Source organism: Elephas maximus, chromosome 14, assembly GCF_024166365.1.
Source record: "Elephas maximus indicus isolate mEleMax1 chromosome 14, mEleMax1 primary haplotype, whole genome shotgun sequence".
Classification (NCBI taxonomy): domain Eukaryota; kingdom Metazoa; phylum Chordata; class Mammalia; order Proboscidea; family Elephantidae; genus Elephas; species Elephas maximus.
In genome coordinates this window covers 97,892,171-97,912,856 of record NC_064832.1, presented here as the reverse complement: position 1 = coordinate 97,912,856, position 20,686 = coordinate 97,892,171, and the positions used below count along the sequence as shown (strand labels likewise).

At 38.6% G+C, this 20,686-nt stretch overlaps 1 protein-coding gene across 7 annotated transcripts in view; it reads right to left on the bottom strand.

Annotated features, from left to right (window-relative positions):
• NBEA (neurobeachin) overlaps positions 1-20,686 on the bottom strand; it is an 892,011-nt gene that overhangs the window by 698,116 nt on the left and 173,209 nt on the right. For all 7 annotated transcript variants that reach the window (XM_049853455.1, XM_049853457.1, XM_049853456.1 and 4 more), the window contains 2 exons: positions 6,820-6,972; positions 4,240-4,408 (listed from right to left, as the gene is read on the bottom strand). In XM_049853455.1, the coding sequence (XP_049709412.1) occupies positions 4,240-4,408; positions 6,820-6,972 (322 nt within the window). The remainder of the gene's footprint in view (positions 1-4,239; positions 4,409-6,819; positions 6,973-20,686) is intronic.

The window sequence follows — 20,686 nt, the reverse complement described above, 5'->3', positions numbered from 1 at the left end:
GCGTGCACGCGTGGATCAGAACACTGGTTTCATAGAGATGAATAAGCAAAGAGATAAATATATTAAAGAAAATGGGAATCATATTTCTCACTACAGAAGAAGAAAGCTGCAAATATAAACAATTTAAAGGATAGATGGAATCACACAGTGTGGATTAGAGGTTTTATCGTGTGAACTCATAGTTTTCAACACACGTAGATTAGTTTAGATGCATATGTGTGAGAAATTTGAGGACTGGCCACTGGACCACAGGCAATTACAGAGTTTTCACCTGGACAGCCTCACGTGGGAAAACTGTGTACTCACACCAAGCTGACATCCAAACCTGGTGCACAGCCAATGCGTGACATTCTCTTGAGGACTCAAACCCCTGGGCAGCCATGCTCTTCTGTGTTCTGCACCCCTAGCCCAGGCCTCTCCATAGGGAGGCCTCTGGCAGAGCTCCTCCTCAGACACCTCTACTAAAACCTCCTTACGGGGGTGTGAGGGCATCTGGAAGACAATTTTCTGTGCTCTGACTCAGCACTCTGCGCTTCCCTATCCTAGACTTTCTCCCTCAGATTCACCCAGGCCTATGGGTCCATAAAGCTGCCAGAACCCTTTGTTTGGGGCCTCCTTGGCAGTGAGACTGGTTCCCACTTCTGTACTGATCCACCTGACCCTCGCCTGGCACCATTCCATGTGGGGGTGGGATAAGGGCAGTCTGTGTATTCTCCAGGCAGGAGAATATAAAGGCTGGATGGATATTTTCATTTTGGCTGCCTGTCTTAATTGGCTAGTCTGACACTGACAGCTCAGTTTAGCTCTCTCAGCTCACCCTTCTGACAGTATGTACTTGCTTATGTTCGTACATATAAATGTACCTTCCCTAGATCTATCCATCAAAAGGCTCTGCGAGCCATGGCACTCCAAAAGCAATAAACACAAAAGGACACCTAACACCCAAACCTTGGTCTCTAAAAACCCATGTCCACAAAATCAAACCAGCTCTCTTTGGAGAAATGGCTGACTATAGGGCTCGGACAAGGAGTGTATAAGATGAGCCAAGAACATCTTGTGCCAGGAAGCAATAAAGTACAAAAAAACGAAAAAGTTTGTCAAAAGGACACGAAAACCCAGGTGAAGGAGCTCCTACTGGCCAAATCTGGGGCACCCTGAGCATCAGAACAAATAATGACACAGTCCAGGGCTGACAAGCTACAGCCTTGGTCAAATCCACCATCACTGGTCTTTGTTTCATTTGAATAAGCCATTCCCATTCATTTCCATACTATCTACAGCTGTGGATTAGCTGTGACAAAGATCTTAGTCCCAAAAGCCAAAAATATTTACTATCTGACCCTTTACAAAAAAGTGTGAAAACTGTTGATATGTTGAATAAAATAGGAATCCATGAGTCTATAATGACATTCAAACAAACAAATAAAGGAGAAAAACAAGTTCTTCCTTACAATAAAATACAAACTAATAAATGTCTTCAAGAGGTCAACATTTGCCAGCCATCACAGTAATAATTCTCGCAAGAGTCATCGATGAACTAAAACAATTAGGTCAAAGTTTGTTGAAGAGCAGGATAGTTGCACAGTCTCAGTGTATCTCTCTACCAAATATGTATTAATTACAAGGGGGAAAAATAGTGATTTTACAGTCAAGATACCTGTCAGAAACCATCTTAACCAAATGACGGAACCAGTAACCCACCAACAGTAATGGGACAACTCCATCTCATGTGCCTCAAACATGATACAAAACCAAAAATCAAAGCCATTACGGTCAAGTCGATTCCGACTCATTACAACCCTACAGGACACAGTAGAGCTGCCCCATACAGTTTTCAAGGAGTGCCTGGTGGATTCGAACTGCTGACCTTTTGGTAGCACTTAACCACTACATCACCAGGTTTGCTACAAGACAGAAATAGTATGATTTCTTTGTTATTTCTCACAGTAATGAAAAACATGAATTATCATGAGCAAACACCAAGCAAATCCAACTTGAAAGACATTCCACAAAATAAGTGGACTATATTGTTAAGAAAACATCCAGGCCATGAAAAACAAAGGATCACTAAAGAACTAGTCCACATTTAAGAAGATTAAAGTAACAAGAAAAATCAAGTGCAACACATGATCCTCAGCTGGGATACTAGGCAAAAAAGGCATTATCGACACAATTAGTGAAATTTAAGTGGGGTCATTAAATTAGATGGTATTATTGTATTAATGCTAATTACCTAATTTTAAGGGTTGCACTGTGGTTATAGAGTGTCCTTCTCATTTAGGAAATACAGTGCAACATCTGGACGTAACAGGGCCTCCTGTCTACATTTTATTCTGAATTGATTCAGAGAAAAATACGTATATTAGTGTGTTTATATATACATAAAAATAAAACTAGAGAATAAGAAAGCAAATGTGGCAAAATGTAAAATATTACAAAATCTACTGAGGGATGTATGGGAATTCTTTGTATAAGTCTTACAACTCTTCCATAATTTGATATTAACTTTTTAAAGCAGAAATGACTAAAAAAAAAAAGTGACTATTACGTTCATCTAGAGTAGAGAACACTTGGCCCTAGTTTAGTGCTTTCAGATGCTCTGAGTCACACAGACAACCCAAACTTCAGTTGTCACATTGTACCAACTCAGTTTCCTACTCTGTAAAACGGGGGTGATATTAACAACATTCTTATATATGTTTCCATATAGTCCTATTGATGTCATCAGTTGCCCTTGAGTTGATTCCGGCTCATGGCAACCCTGTGTGTATAGAGCAGAACTGCTCCATAGGGTTTTCAAGCCCGTGGCCTTTTGGAAGTAGATCACCAGGCCTGTCTTCCAAGGTGCCTCTGGGTAGGTTTGGACAGCCAGCCTTTCAGCTAGTAGTCATGGGCTTAACTGTTGGCACCACCCAGGATCTCCTGGATATAATCCTAGGTGTGTGTAAATATGCATATGTAATTACATTGTATGCACACACACAAACACACACACACACACACATACATAATTGAACAAAATTAACATATAGACTGCTTAGAGTAATATTCAGTTCATAGTGAGCATTTAATAAATTTTAGGAATTCTTAAGTTTAAAAGCAATGGAAGAAGCCATAAAAGAACAGAACAATAAATCTGAGTGTGAATAACACAATTTTTAGTGCCATCAATAAAATTAAAATACACAAAAATGATATCAGTTGCATAACTTTAAGAATATAATCAATGTAACTGAATTATATATGTAAAAATTGGTGAATTGGCAAATGCAGTTTTATGTAAATTTTTACCACAATAAAAAAAGTAAGCTAATAAGTGAACATTAAGATCATGAAACGTCATTTTCCCTTATCAAGAAGATTTTCATAAAACCATCATAGTGCTGCTGTGAGTGTGCTAAGAAGAGCACTCCAGTGTACTAACAGTGAAATTGTAAACTGGTGACACTTCAGAAAAAAATTGGCAGTGTTTATCATGGGCCCTTCTCAGTAAAGCCAAGCAATTCACAGGCAGAGTCGGCAGTGACGCAGGAGGCTGTGGGGTCACAGTGTTACCTGCAGAATCAAAGCTCTAGAAACAACATAAATGGAATGTCCTCTTGGATTATTACGTAGAGTTTATAAAAGAATCAACAACATCTCAATTCCGCGAAAAACTTTACGTATTTGCAAAAAGTTATATGAGAACTAGAAGAAAACATACCAAACTTATAACAGTAAATATTCCTGCAGTATGGGTTATGATTAATATTTTTCTTTTTTTTTTAATAATGAGCATACGTTTTTTGTATAATTAGAAAGACAGGCAATAGTTTTAAAACAACAAAGAAGATGCAGAGAAGATTTAAATCAGCTTCTAATAAACTGTGAACAAAGGGTGAGGTCTGGAATAAAAATATAAAGAAAAAGTAAAAATCTCAAAACATACTGGCCACAACCAATATTCTTTATCTGCTTTTAAGATTATACACGGTAACTTCCTGAATCAAGAAAGAGGCACATAACCTAAACCGTAGAATACTGCTTGTTTTCACCTGCCATTATTCCACAACTAATTTAACACTGCAGAGCTACAGACTTCACTTTACCACAAACAATTCTCAATACAGCAGCCAGTCTCCTATGTAAGAAGACAGTTCCCTGATAGCTTCCTAAGCATGCACGTCTGTTCTCTGCCACACACTCAGGACATGCACCAACCACAGCAAAGCGTACGCACAGTGCCAGTGCTGTACTTACCTAACCCTTTAGGGGTGATGCCACTACTGTCAGCAGGATTAACGACCCAGTAGTAATATTTTAAGGTGTGCATTAACTGTAACACTGTTCCCACTCTGCGAATGGTGGTGTAGATGGTAGCAGTCCCAATAAATTCAGCAGACAAGTAGGTGTACAGGGAAAGTTGAACCTGATACAGTGTAGCAACAATAGAACATTTTAATAAATTTAAAATGTCTCATTTATATTACAGATATGCATTCTATTCTAATTTACAACCTAATCAGTAAAGGCCAGGAAATGAACATTTATTATGAGACTAAAAATAACTTTTTTAATTTTTATCATTCATATTTTAAAAAGAAAATAATCTACAACTAACACATTCAGGTAAAATTTATTTTAATAAAGGCAATCTAACAGCTATTAATATTTAAACAATTTTATATGATTCTGTCAATAATTCAAATGAAATAATCTGATAGAACATAACTACGCAAGTAGAAGTATTACTTTTTAATATCGGTCAGCTATATGATATTTGGAAAATTATGTACAGCTAGTCCTCACTTATTGACCATCTCGCACCTGGCATTTCACATTTATGACAATAGTAAAAACCTACTATCCAACTATTTTGCACATTAATGACGTATGTCTGGCAGTATGAACGCCACAGTATAAAGCAAGAGTAACACTGGCTGTTATGGTTAAGGTTATGTGTCACCTTGGCGGGGCCATGAGTCTCAGTGGCTTGGGAGTTATGTAATGTTGTAATTTGGCAGTTATGCAGTGACGTAATTTGGCAGTTATGTAGTGATGTAGTCATCCCCCATTTTCTCATAATGCCTGGTCTCTGGAACCTAACCATGTTCATAAATAAGGAGTAGATGTGTGTTCACATGTATTGTAAAAGTTCATGTAATTTCAAATTTTCTTAACCTACTGCCATAGTATATGTTCAGCTGGCAAAATCTGACCATGTGAGCATACATATAACAAAGCAAACACCTTGTCTATAAGACTGAACAAACTTCAGGTTTGGATTTAGTCCAAATATTAATGTGATGAGTCATAATAAAAATAAAAAATTAAACATTAGTTAAAAACAAAGTTTGTGGGAGATTTAAAAACTAAAATTCCACTCAAATTCTTAAAAAGTGTCCCTTACTATGATTTTCAGATATTATAGTAACAAATTAAAGTATGCAAAATGACCATACTTTATGACACCTAGAAAAATGATTATTTAATCTACATATATTTTATAAACAAATCTTATTTATATTTCAATATAAATTCTGTATGCAAAACGAAAGCAATTTTCGAGTCACAAGGACCACAGTTTATCATGAAATAATTTAACTACTGTGCTACCAGGGCTCCATGGAATAATCACCATATTTTTACCCAAATAACACGCATCTTCTACCTTTGTTTGCCAAACATGCCCTCTTCCCACAAACTATTTGCGTAAGCACACTATGCTAATGTTTTTACAGTAAGGTGAAAAAACAATTGGCATAGCAGTGCTTAAGAACATACCTACTGGGGGAAGGGCACAGTTGGCAAACAAACATAGAAGCTGTGCATTAATTGCATAAAAATATGGTAGTTGCCTGTTATCTTCTCTTTTACTACTACTTAATATCAGTGCCCCAAATTCTTTTCCTTGGAAATACATGAATCACAATGAGGTCTTTAGAATGCAGTGTTACACCAAGCTTAATTTTTAACAGCAGTTTCATTTATTTTAATAATCTGATCTCTGATACTTTATTTTCCCATTACACCAAAGAATAAATTCTGGTCCCTATTTTTTTTTTTTTTTTATATATATTGTAGGATACTCCGGTGGCATAGTGGTTAAGAGCTACAGCTGCTAATCAAAAGGCCGGCAGTTTGAATCCACCAGGTGCTCCTTGGAAACCCTATGGGGCAGTTCTACCCTGTCCTATAGGGTCACTATGAGTCAGAATCAACTCAACTGCAACGGGTTTGGTTTAAGTATGTATATAGTGAGACACAATGCATCTAGAGTGGAAACAATATTGCATGGCTATAATCCTCTTCTGTTTAAAGGGTTTCATCACATTCCACAGCATTGATTTTTCAAGTTTGGAAGGTTGCCTTGTAATGTAATTTCATTAACTAACACTAGGTGCTACATTTTCAGTTTTAGCAAATATGAACATACATAACTCAAATAAGATTCACCTTGTTCTTTTAATTTAAAAACATATCCTCTCTCACCGTATCACCATGTAACAGTCCCTTTTTAGACATAGTAAATGCTAACTAAATAACCACCACAACAGCATTACTCACGACCACAAAGCTTGTCCACCTAGCACGACTGTCCACCTAGCACGACTGTCCACCTAGCACGACTGTCCACCTAGCACGACTGTCCACCTAGCACGACTGTCCACCTAGCACGACTGTCCACCTAGCACGACTGTCCACCTAGCACGACTGTCTCACAAGAACTTTATGGGATAATATAAAAAATGCAAAGGTTTTCTCTCAGATACTTCAGATGCAGTAATTATACTTTATAATACTACCTGAACGTAAAATGACTAAAACGAAAACACATACTTTTGCAGGTGTGTGTATCCAGATGGCTGGGTTAAATAAAATGTGGTCACAAAGCTGCTTCAACAAGGGCGCTCCATGAGATAAACCATCAAGGTATTTTGCAAAGGATAAAAACTGCTCCAGGACAGCTCTAGTTATGTGAACTCTTGATGACTAAAGAAAGAAAAGAGAAATTAATCTAAAAATATCCAGAATACCAAACTGTATAACGGCTGAGTTACATGAGTACATACAAATTTTTCAAATGCCATTCCTAATAGATTAAATGTAAAACATTGAATTTTATATTTCCTTTGCTATTCAAAATTTAATTCTATAGAGAAACCTAGAATTTAAGGAAATTTCTTTGGGTGACTGTTATCTATAAGCCCTTTCCAAGACAACTGCAGATAAATAACTCCAGTTAAATAATGTCACTCTTAGCTCAAACTAAAGAAATAAGTTATGAATAAAACTGGTTCTATGCAGTTTTGCAGAAACTGACAAACAAGAACAGATCTTAGGCACAGTGCATTAAAATGCAGTGTAATAAATATGATTATTAAAAAAAAAATCAAGGAAGAGAAGTGCTTTCACTCATACTAACTCCAAACCAAAATGAAATTGACCTTACCATCCCACTGAACTCTCCCTTCAAAAAGTTACAGAGGAGTTCCACGTTGACAAACACAAGGGGTCTTTCTTAATATAACCTTTCCGAGTGACCCTTAGTATCTCAAAGGGCTGATCACACACGCCTGGAAATACCTCATTCGGCTTTAATGGCTTTAATTATTCCTCCGTTTCCTGGGCTTAGAAGTCTGGGAATAATTCCTGAAATGATTTCCTTGGCCTTCTCTTCTCCTTAACTGCACTCTGAGTGGATGATACCTTGTGCTTCTGCAGCTTCCTACGACATAGCCTCTACACTGAGAACGACAGTGCAGAATTCTCAACTGCATTACCAATATATAACCTATCACCAATGCTGTTTAATAAGCAATACCTGTTGCCATCAATTCAATTCTGACTCTAAGTGACCCCATGTGACAGAGTAGAACTGCCCACAGGGTTTCCAAGGCTGTGATCTTTAAAGAAGCACACTGCTTTCTCCCCAAAAGCAGCTGGTGGGTTCGAATCACCGACCTTTCAGTTAACAGCTTAGTGGCTTACCCACTGTGCCACCAGGGCTACTAAATAAACAATAGACCCTCCAACCTAAACCTTAAGGCTGCACATTCCAATAGGATCCACTAGCCCTATGTAGCTACTGAAACTTGAAACGTACCTAGTTCGAGTTGAGATGCGCTATTAGTGTAAAACACACACGGAAATCTAAAATATAATCAACTCAGTGGCAACGGATTTGGTTTTTGGTTTTTTTATACTGATTATATATTGAAATAATAGTTTTTTTAATATGTCAAGTTACGTAAACTATCACTTATTACTTTTTACTTTTTTTAATGTGGATACCAGAAAATTTAAATTACCTATGTGGCTTGCATTGTATTTCAATTGGACTAACAGCAACGATAATTATTACGTACCGCCCTGGGTGGTGAAAACAGTTAACAAGCTCGGCACCAACCAAAAGGCTCACCAGAGGGGCCTCAGAAGAAAAGCTTGGCGATCTGCTTCTGAAAAATCAGCCACTGAAAACCCTGCGGAACACAGTCTTGTTCTGACCACGTGGGTTCCTTCAAGCTGTGACTGACTCAATGGCAACTGGTTGCCCAAAATAATAATTTCAAACAAGAACACAAGACTGAGGAATTACCCTCCAAAAAGCTGGTAATAATTCAAACTCAAAAGTCCAAAAGATGTATCTTCCTAGACAAATCTCTTCCTCTCTAGTGATCTTTTTTGAGGTATCCCTGTCAAACCCCTCAGCTATAACGCACGAGCCACACCCTACCCCGTCATCCAAGGTCTAGAAGAACCGACCTTGTCTTTACCAGTTATACTTCCCACAGGATTTGGCCACATCCCTTATGCTACCAAGGCAACTCAGAGAGTCACAAACTCAAATGATTACAAGACACAAGGAGTTAAAAATGTATGCATCAGGATACAAGAGAGATGGTATTGTGAGAGCTGCTAAAGGAAATAAAATTTAAAACTAAAAAAAACTTCTTATTGAGTCAAAAAAGCTCTCTTGTGGCCAGTTTTGACTTCACAAAGCCAGTGTGCTTCGCCTGCCTTCTGTCTGGTGCTCCCACAATCGTCATTCCTCCGTACCCATTTCCTTAACCTTCTAGGTAGAACTGAACTGTTTTCAATTTGCCATTCAGATAACACGTTTCTGAGTACTGCTATAGGCCAGGCACTCTTCTAGGCACTGTGCGAAGAGGAGTTAACAACACTGGAAAAAAAAAAATCCCTGCCCTTAGAGAATTTATATTCTAGGGGACAAGAAGGCAGGAGCAGACAATAAATAAAACAGACAGGTAAGATATGTAACATGTTAGATGTTAACAAGTACATGAAATTAACATGGAGAAGATGAGAAATTTAGAAAAGGAGGGCTGAAGGTTGAAAAGGCTTTACTAAGAAGGTGGCGTTTACTGTTTTGATGTATGATAAAGCTAGCGATGATTTTGCATTGTTATGCCTGTGTGTTAAATATAAACACCAATGGTGTATAGATACGCAATAATCTACAAAATTCAAATCAAGCCTTGGATTATAATTTCACACAAAAATTTTAAAAGATGAAGGAAATTCACCAAATATCTGAGTTATTAAAAGAAGAAAACCAACAAAAAAAATTTGCGTAAAAAACCAAAATTAGAAGCTCCTATTTAAAAGAATTTCAATGCTAAGAATACAATATTTTAAATTCTAAGATCCATTTCTGTTGAGTCAATTCCAACTCATAGCAACCCTAGAGGACAGAGCAGAACTGCCCCATAGAGTTTCCAAGGAGCATCTGGTGGATTCAAACTGCCAACCTTTGGGTTAGCAGCCATAGAGCTAAACCACTGTGCCACCAGGGTTTCCTTATTAATAGATAGGGGAATAAAATTAAAATAAGAAATCAATGGCTATTTAGAGCTGAAGCCAGCTCCTTCACTAGTGATAATTTCACATAGCTTATCTTAGACATTCTACTTTTATTTGGTAGTGGTCATTTGTCCAGCCATTTGCTGTAGAATTGCTTAGGCCTAAAGGTCCTGACGGATCCCTGATGGCACACTGGTTACCGAGATGCCTGGGTAGTGCAAATGGTTCAACGCTTAACTACTAACTGAAAAGTTAGTGTTTCAAACTCACCCAGAGGTGCCTCAGAAGAAAAGCCTGGCAATCTGCCTTGAAAACCCTATGAAGTTCTGCACACATGGGTCATCATGAGTCAGAATTGACACAAAGAATTAACCACCAGTAATGATTTTTTTTTTTAATGCTTTTGAAAATACTTTCTACTTTTATGTTTAAAACTCTGAAAGAGAAGAGTCTGATCCTGTTCCTAGATAAAGATTCTCAGAGATCAGACTTTATCCTATAATAACTGTTTGTAATGAGTTTTATAAAGAACATGAACGGAGCCCTGGTAGCCCAGTGGTTTAGCTCTATGGCTGCTAACCCAAAGGTCAGCAGTTTCAACCCACCACCTACTCCCTGGAAACTCTGTGGGGCAGTTCTGCTCTGTCCTACAGGGCTGTTCTGCTCTGTCCTACAGGGCTGCTATGAGTCGGAGTGGACTGGATGGCACTGGGTTTGAATGAAATATAAAAGCAGGTTGACAATTATGAACACGATGATTGGAGGAATGAATTCGTAAGTGAGAAAAAAATTTATACCTCATTCCACATTATTAAAAGGTATGCCAGAAGTATTGCATGAGGCATTACGGAGCAAAACCACAGAAAAAAAAAAAAAAAGTGCCAATTGTTTTCTCATACAAGTCAATGATTCTGGGCGGTAGTTTTTAAACCTAAAACTGACTGCTCTGGAATACTCTAAAATCATGTCTTTTTATTGGCTAACTCAAAATTTCAGTAGATATATCATGATGTTTCTCCTCAAAAGCATATTATCCATGCCTGTAAAGAGCACTTCCTCCTTCAGCCTTAAATTACTGTTATTCGCATAGCTTTCTTTACTGGTATAAAAAGACACTATCCTATTCATCTTTAATCTGTCGGGTGCCTACCAAAATTCCTCAATAAATGTTTAGCTGAATTCAAGTCAAAATTCAAGAACAGAAGAGGGTAAGGCAAACACAAAGAGGCTAGAAGAGGACAACAGAAGACGTTCAACTCTATCTTAAATGTGTTACTTTAATAGTTTTAAATATTTTTCTATTTTTTATATTTTCTTTATTTTTTAATAAAGCTATTTTTAAAAAGAGAGTTATACTTGGATAATTTATAATTATATATCTGTAAAGCCTTTAAGAAAAACCACAACATGAATCTCATGGAAAATACAAGCTCAAATACAATTTGAACCACACGACATTATCTTTGTGTGGTGATTAAATACATAATTTGCGAGATGTACTATATGGAAAATGACTACACATACTTCGAAGTGGAATCTGAGAAGTTACAAGAGGCAATTATATATTACATACACTCCAGAAGTAAGTAAAACAGACAGGAAACACGGACATTATAGGAGGAAAAGAATCTACTCAATACTGAAGAGGTTTTTCTAACATTTAGAACACTCCACAATGGAATCAAAAATAGATTGCCATAAATCTCCATTTTTATTGCAGAAGCCATAATACACACAATATGGACGATGACATATTAAGTAAATTATGAAAAATGATTTTAATTGGTAGAGGTAAAGCATGAAGTGGATGATTCCTTAATACCCACGCCATTTCTTGGACTCCAGGGTTGAGCATCAAATAGCCTAATTCAACCATATTAATCATTTGCGGTTTTTTAGTTTTTATTTATTTATTTTGAGGGAGAAACGATTACTTCAGAAACCAACATCAAATTTAACATTTTCATAGCGACAATGATGGATTCAAAGGTAGGCAGAGAACTAGGCTGACCAATCACATTGGAAGGAAGGCTCTTGTTCACTGATGAGAGAAGGGAGAGCTCTTTCTGTCTGGATAAGAAGAACTACAGCCCCAAGCTTCTCTGGCACCCTTCTTGTGACCACAAAGGAGGCCATCTTTAGCACAAAGCTAACACTTTAGGTGCCAAAGCAGAGATATGGAAACATATCCTTATCTCTAGGTGCTGGTGATACAACAATGGGGGAGAAGAAAACCTCACACCCTGCTAGTGGGAAAACAAAATGGTACAGCCACTTTGGAAAGCAATCTGGCAATTCCTCAAACAGAGTCACCATGTAACCCAGTAATTCCACTCCTAGGTATATACTGAAGGGAAACAAAAACATCTGTACAAAAACTTGCACACAAATGTTCATAGCAGCAGTACTCATAATAGACAAACACAAAAACTCAAATGTCCACTATTCCACAATAAAAAGAAATGAAGTGCTGATACATGCTACAACATGGACAAACCTTAAAGACACACTAAGTGAAAGAAGCCAGTTACAAAGGACCACACATTATATGATTCCATTTAGATGATATACCCAGAATAGACAAATCCATACTGACAGAAAGGAAACTGGTGCTTTCATAGGGCTAGAGGGTTAGGGTGCTATCAATTGTTAGATGCCATCGAGTCGGTCCCGACTCATGGTGACCCTATGTACAACAAAATGAAACACACCTGATCAATTTCTACTGCTTATCTGCTCACCATACAGATTAAGTATGGTGAAAGGATACAACCCTTCCTGACTTCAAGCCATGTGGTATTTTCTTGTTCTGTTTGAACAACTGTCTCTTGTCTGCTTTCAGCCAGAATCCATCTGACATCAGCAATGATATCCCTGGTTCCACGTCTTCTCCTGAATCTGGCTTGAATTTCTGGCAGTTCTCGGTCAATATACTGCTACAGCCACTTTTGAATGATCTTCAGGAAAACTTTGCTTGCGTGTGATATTAATGATATTGTTCAACAATTTCTGCATTTAGTTGGATCACCTTTCTTGGGGATAGGCATAAATATGGATCTCTTCCAGTCAGTTTGCCAGGTAGCTGTCTTCCAAATTTCTTGGCATAGACGTTGTTTAATATTTTCCCCATAGAAGCCCTCACTACTGCAACTCGAGGCTAGAATTTTTTCTTCACTTCTTTCAGCTCGAGAAATGACAAGCATGTTCTACCCTTTTACTGTTCTAACTCCAAGACTTTCCATGTGTCATTATAATACTTTACTCTGTCTTCTCGAGATGCCCTTTGAAATCTTCTGTTCAGCTCTTTTACTTCATCATTTCGTCCTTCCACTTTAGGTACTCGAGGTTCAAGAGCAACTTTCACAGTCTCTTCTGACATCCATTTTAGTCTTTTCTTTCTTTCCTGTTCTTTTTTTTTTAATTAACTTTTCTTGAGCTTCAAATGAACGTTTACAAATCAAGTCAGACTGTCACATATAAGTTTATTTACACCTTACTCCGTACTCCCACTTGCTCTCCCTCTAATGAGTCAGCCCTTCCAGTCTCTCCTTTCTTGACAATTTTGCCAGCTTTCAACTCTCTCTATCCTCCCATCCCCTCTCCAGACAGGAGATGCCAACACAGTCTCAAGTGTCCACCTGATATAATTAGCTCACTCTTCATCAGCATCTCTGTCCCACCCACTGTCCAATCCCTTTCATGTCTGATGAGTTGTCTTCGGGGATGGTTCCTGTCCTGGGCCAACAGAAGGTTTGGGGACCATGCCCGCCGGGATTCCTCTAGTCTCAGTCAGACCATTAAGTATGGTCTTTTTATGAGAATTTGGGGTCTGCATCCCACTGATCTCCTGCTCCCTCAGGGGTTCTCTGTTGTGCTCCCTGTCAGGGCAGTCATCGATTCTGGCCGGGCACCAACTAGTTCTTCTGGTCTCAGGATAATGTAGGTCTCTGGTTCATGTGGGCCTTTCTGTCTCTTGGGCTCTTAGTTGTCGTGTGACCTTGGTGTTCTTCATTCTCCTTTGCTCCAGGTGGGTTGAGACCAATTGATGCATCTTAGATGGCCGCTTGTTAGCATTTAAGACCCCAGATGCCACATTTCAAAGTGGGATGCAGAATGTTTTCATAATAGAATTATTTTGCCAATTGACTTAGAAGTCCCCTTCAACCATGGTTCCCAAACCTCTGCCCTTGCTCTGCTGACCTCTGAAGCATTCATTTTATCCCGGAAACTTCTTTGCTTTTGGTCCAGTCCAATTGAGCTGACCTTCCATGTATTGAGTGTTGTCCTTCCCTTCACCTAAAGCAGTTCTTATCTATTAATTAATCAGTAAAAAAACCCTCTCCCTCCCTCACTCCCTCCCTCCCCACCACATAACCACAAAAGTATGTGTTCTTCTCAGTTTATACTATGTCTCAAGATCTTATAAGAGTGGTCTTATACAATATTTGTCCTTTTGCCTCTGACTAATTTCACTCAGCATAATGCCTTCCAGGTTCCTCCATGTTATGAAATGTTTCACAGATTCGTCACTGTTCTTTATCGATGCGTAGTATTCCATTGTGTGAATATACCACAATTTATTTACCCATTCATCCGCTGATGGACACCTTGGTTGCTTCCAGCTTTTTGCTATTGTAAACAGAGCTGCAATAAACATGGGTGTGCATATATCTGTTTGTGTGAAGGCTCTTGTTTCTCTAGGGTATATTCCAAGGAGTGAGATTTCTGGGTTGTATGGTAGTTCTATTTCTAACCGCTTAAGATAACACCACACAGATTTCCAAAGTGGTTGTACCATTTTACAATCCCACCAGCAGTGTATAAGAGTTCCAATCTCTCCGCAGCCTCTCCAACATGTATTATGTTGTGTTTTTTGGATTAATGCCAGCCTTGTTGGAGTGAGATGGAATCTCATTGTAGATTGAATTTGCTTATCTCTAATGGCTAATGATCGAGAGCATTTTCTCATGTATCTGTTAGCTGCCTGAATATCTTCTTTAGTGAAGTGTGTGTTCATATCCTTTGCCCACTTCTTGATTGGGTTGTTTGTCTTTTTGTGGTTGAGTTTTGACAGAATCATGTAGATTTTAGAGATCAGGCGCTGGTCGGAGATGTCATAGCTGAAAATTCTTTCCCAATCTGTAGGTAGTCTTTTTACTCTTTTGGTGAAGTCTTTAGATGAGCATAGGTGTTTGATTTTTAGGAGCTCCCAGTTATCTGGTTTCTCTTCGTCATTTTTGGTAATGTTTTGTATTCTGTTTATGCCTTGTATTACGGCGCCTAGGGGTGTCCCTATTTTTTCTTCCATGATCTTTATCGTTTTAGTCTTTATGTTTAGGTCTTTGATCCACTTGGAGTTAGTTTTTGTGCTTGGTGTGAGGTATGGGTCCTGTTTCATTTTTTTGCAAATGGATATCCAGGTATGCCAGCACCATTTGTTAAAAAGACTATCTTTTCCCCAATTAACTGACACTGGGCCTTTGTCAAATATCAGCTGCTTATATGTGGATGGATTTATATCAGGCTTCTCAATTCTGTTCCACTGGTCTATGTGCCTGTTGTTGTACCAATACCAGGCTGTTTTGACTACTGTGGCTGTAATAGGTTCTGAAATCAGGTAGAGTGAGGCCTCCCACTTTCTTCTTCTTTTTCAGTAATGCTTTGCTCATCCGAGGCTTCTTTCCCTTCCATATGAAGTTGGTGATTTGTTTCTCTATCACCTTAAAAAATGACATTGGAATTTGGATCGGAAGTGCATTGTATGTATAGATGGCTTTTGATAGAATAGACATTTTTACTATGTTAAGTCTTCCTATCCATGAGCAAGGTATGTTTTTCCACTTAAGTATGTCCTTTTTGATTTCTTGCAGTAGAGCTTTGTAGTTTTCTTTGTATAGGTCTTTTACATCTTCAGTAAGATTTATTCCTAAGTATTTTCTCTTCTTGGGGGCTACTGTGAATGGTATTGATTTGGTTATTTCCTCTTCGATGTTCTTTTTGTTGATGTAGAGGAATCCAAGTGATTTTTGTATGTTTATCTCATAACCTGAGACTCTGTCAAACTCTTCTATTAGTTTCAGTAGTTTTCTGGAGGATTCCTTAGGGTTTTCTGTCTATAAGATCACGTCATCTGCAAATAGAGATAATTTTACTTCCTCCTTGCCAATCCGGATGCCCTTTATTTTTTTGTCTAGCCTAATTGCCCTGGCTAGGACTTCTAGCACGATGTTGAATAAGAGCGGTGATAAAGGCCATCCTTGTCTGGTTCCCATTCTCAAGGGAAATGCTTTCAGGTTCTCTTCATTTAGAGTGATGTTCGCTGTTGGGCATCTTGAGGAATTTTCCTTCAATTCCTATTTTGGTGAGAGTTTTTATCATGAATGGGTGTTGGACTTCGTCAAACGCCTTTTCTGCATCAATTGATAAGATCATGTGGTTTTTGTCTTTTGTTTTATTTATGTGGTGGATTACATTAATGGTTTTTCTAATATTAAACCAGCCTTGCATACCTGGTATAAATCCCACTTGATCGTGGTGAATTATTTTTTTGATATGTTCTTGAATTCTATTGGCTAGAATTTTGTTGAGGATTTTTGCATCTATGTTCATGAGGGATATAGGTCTGTAATTTTCTTTTTTTGTAATGTCTTTACCTGGTTTTGGTATCAGGGAGATGGTCGCTTTATAGAATGAGTTGGGTAGTATTCCATCATTTTCTATGCTTTGAAAAACCTTTAGTAGTAGTTTTTTTTTTTTTAGTAGTAGTGTTAACTCTTCTCTGAAAGTTTGGTGGAACTCTGCAGTGAAGCCATCCAGGCCAGGGTATTTTTTTGCTGGGAGTGTTTTGATTACCGTTTCAATGTCTTTTTTTGTTATGGGTCTATTTAGTTGTTCTACTTCTGAATGTGTTAGTTTAGGTAGGTAGTGTTTTTCCAGGAATTCATCCATTTCTTCTAGGTTTGCAAATTTGTTAGAGTACAGTTTTTCATAATAATCTGATATGATTCTTTTAATTTCAGTTGGGTCTGTTGTGATGTGGCCCTTCTCGTTTCTTATTTGGGCTATTTGTTTCCTTTCCTGTATTTCTTTAGTCAGTCTAGCCAATGGTTTATCAATTTTGTTAATTTTTTCAAAGAACCAGCTTTTGGCTTTGTTAATTCTTTCAATTGTTTTTCTGTTCTCTAATTCATTTAGTTCAGCTCTAATTTTTATTATTTGTTTTCTTCTGGTGCCTGATGGGTTCTTTTGTTGCTCAGTTTCTATTTGTTCAAGTTGTAGGGACAGTTCTCTGATTTTGGCTCTTCTTTTTGTATGTGTGCATTTATCGATATAAATTGGCCTCTGAGCACTGCTTTTGCTGTGTCCCAGAGGTTTTGATAGGAAGTATTTTCATTCTCGTTGCTTTCTATGAATTTCCTTATTCCCTCCTTGATGTCTTCTATAACCCAGTCTTTTTTCAGGAGGGTATTGTTCATTTTCCAAGTATTTGATTTCTTTTCCCTAGTTTTTCTGTTATTGATTTCTAGTTTTATTGCCTTGTGGTCTGAGAAGATGCTTTGTAATATTTCGATGTTTTGGACTCTACAAAGGTTTGTTTTATGGCCTAATATGTGGTCTATTCTAGAGAATGTTCCACGTGCGCTAGAAAAAAAAGTATACTTTGCAGCAGTTGGGTGGAGAGTTCTGTATAAGTCAATGAGGTCAAGTTGGTTGATTGTTTTAAGTAGGTCTTCCGTGTCTCTATTGAGCTTCTTACTGGATGTCCTGTCCTTCTCCGAAAGTGGTGTGTTGAAGTCTCCTACTATAATTGTGGAGGTGTCTATCTCACTTTTCAGTTGTTAAAATTTGATTTATGTATCTTGCAGCCCTGTCACTGGGTGCATAAATATTTAATATGGTTATGTCTTCCTGATCAATTGTCCCTTTTATCATTATGTAGTCTCCTTCTTTATCCTTTGTGGTGGATTTAAATCTAAAGTCTATTTTGTCAGAAATTAATATTGCTACTCCTCTTCTTTTTTGCTCATTGTTTGCTTGATATATTTTTTTCCATCCTTTGAATTTTAGTTTGTTTGTGTCTCTAAGTCTAAGGTGTGTCTCTTGTAGGCAGCATATAGATGGATCGTGTTTCTTTATCCAGTCCGAGACTCTCTGTCTCTTTATTTGTGCATTTAGTCCATTTACATTCAGCGTAATTATAAATAAGTGTTTAGTGTTGTCATTTTGATGACTTTTTATGTGTGTTGTTGACAATTTCATTTTTCCACATACTTTTTTGTGATGAACCGTTTTTCTTAGTAAATTGTGAGATCCTCATTTTCGTAGTGTTTGACTTTATGTTTGTTGAGTTGTTACGTTTTTCTTGGCTTTTATCTTGAGTTATGGAGTTGTTATACCTCTTTGTGGTTACCTTAATATTTACCCCTATTTTTCTAAGTAAAAACCTAACCTGTATTGTTCTATATCGCCTTGTATCACTCTCCATATGGCAGTTCTATGCCACCTGTATTTAGTCCCTCTTTTTGATTATTGTGATCTTTTACATATTGACTTCAATGATTCCCTGTTATGAGCATTTTTTTTTTAATTAATCTTGATTTGTTTTTGTGATTTCCCTATTTGAGTTGATATCAGGACGTTCTGTTCTGTGACCTTGTGTTGTGCTGATATCTGATATTATTGGTTTTCTGACCAAACAATATCCTTTAGTATTTCTTGTAGCTTTGGTTTGGTTTTTGCAAATTCTCTAAACTTGTGTTTATCTGTACATATCTTAATTTCGCCTTCATGTTTCAGAGAGAGTTTTGCTGGATATATGATCCTTGGCTGGCAGTTTTTCTCCTTCAGTGCTCTGTATATGTCGTCCCATTCCCTTCTTGCCTGCATGGTTTCTGCTGAGTAGTCTGAACTTACTTCTTATTGATTCTCCCTTGAAGACCTTTCTTTTCTCCCTGGCTGCTTTTAAAATTTTCTGTTTATCTTTGGTTTTGGCAAGTTTGATGATAACATGTCTTGGTGTTTTTCTTTTTGGATCAATCTTAAATGGGGTTCGATGAGCATCTTGGATAGATATCCTTTCATCTTTCATGGTGTCAGGGAAGTTTTCTGTCAGCAGATCTTCAACTATTTTCTCTGTGTTTTCTGTCCTCCCTCCCTGTTCTGGAACTCCAATCACACGCAAGTTATCCTTCTTGATAGAGTCCCACATGATTCTTAGGGTTTCTTCATTTTTTTAAATTATTTTATCTGATTTTTTTTTTTCAGCTATGTTGGTGTTAATTCCCTGGTCCTCCAGGTTTCCCAGTCTGCATTCTAATTGCTCGAGTCTGCTCCTCTGACTTCCTATTGCGTTGTCTAATTCTGTAATTTTATTGTTAATCTTTTGGATTTCTACATGCTGTCTCTCTATAGATTCTTGCAACTTATTAATTTTTCCACTATGTTCTTGAATAATCTTTTTGGGTTCTTCAACTGTTTTATCAGTGTGTTCCTTGGCTTTTTCTGCAGTTTGCCTTATTTCGTTTCTGATGTATTGAAGCATTCTGTAAATTAGTTTTTTATATTCTGTATCTGATAATTCCAGGACTGTATCTTCATTTGGGAAAGATTTTGATTCTTTTGTTTGGGGGGGTTGTAGAAGCTGTCATGGTCTGCTTCTTTATGTGGTTTTATATGGACTGCTGTCTCCAAGCCATCACTGGGAAACTAGTTTTTCCAGAAAATCCGCTAAAAAAAAATGCAGTCAGATCCCTATCAGAACTGCCTTTGGATTATAACTGCCACCTTGTTCCCTGTAAGGATGAAAGTCCGAGATTTGGATCATATATGCTTGGCTGTAGCTGGTTCTGTGTTTTTAGTCCAATTAGGGATGGTTTTTTGGTCCCTGGGTTTTTTGTGGTTCCTTCTCTCAGGCCGGAAGAGTGGGTTAGGAAAAGAGCAAAAGAAAAAAAAAGGGGGGCGGGGGGAAGCAAAGCCGCTGCGGAGCCAGAGCCATTCTTCCTCTGGCTCAGGAAATTCCAATGTTAATGAAGCCGCCTGGGGAGGGTGGGGGAGGGATCAGAGAGATAGGAGAGTAGCACCTCGGAATATAGCCAAAGTTGCTTGTCTTGCTTGGAATGACTATTTTATCTTAGATTCCCGAGGGGCGTGTCGCCTATGTGTGCTGGCTGTGTGGAGATTGCCCCCGGGGGTCTGGCCCACTGAAGCCGTGGTCAGATCCTCCGCTGCCAGTCCAAAGCCCAGCGTCAAGGTTCCCCTGCTGGGATGCTGCACTCCTGGCTCCAAAATCAGTCGCTGCCTCCCGGGGACTTCTCGTCCCGCCAGCCGCGTCGCCACGCCACCCGCGCGGACCGGCTGGGCCCCCTCCCGGGGTAGTTCAGGGGAGTAGAGCTGCGCCCCGTGCTTGCGCAGGGACAGCACCCAGTCAAAAGCCCGGCGCCAAGGTTCCCCAGCTGGGCCGCTGCACTCCCGGCTCCAAAACCAGTTACTGCCTCCTGGGGACTTCTCCCACCAGCCGTGTTGCCATCCCGCCCGCGCGGACCGGCTGGGCCCCCTCCCGGGTTCAGTTCAGGGGGGTAGATCTGCGCCCCTTGTTTGCGCCGTCACAAGATTTATGAGTTCAGCTCCCCTAGGCCCAGAAGCCCGGCGCCAAGGTTACCTGACTGGGACGCTGGCTCCAGGCTCTGAAAACAGTCGCTGCTTCCCCGTATTTCTTCGTTTTCCATCTCTAAATCTGTGTTTGTTGTTCAGGGTTCATAGATTGTTATGTATGTGATCGATTCACTTGTTTTTCCAAGTCTGTGTTGCAAGAGGGATCCGAGGTAGCGTCTACCTAGTCCGCCATCTTGGCCCCGCCTCCTCCTTTCCTGTTTTTTAATAACTT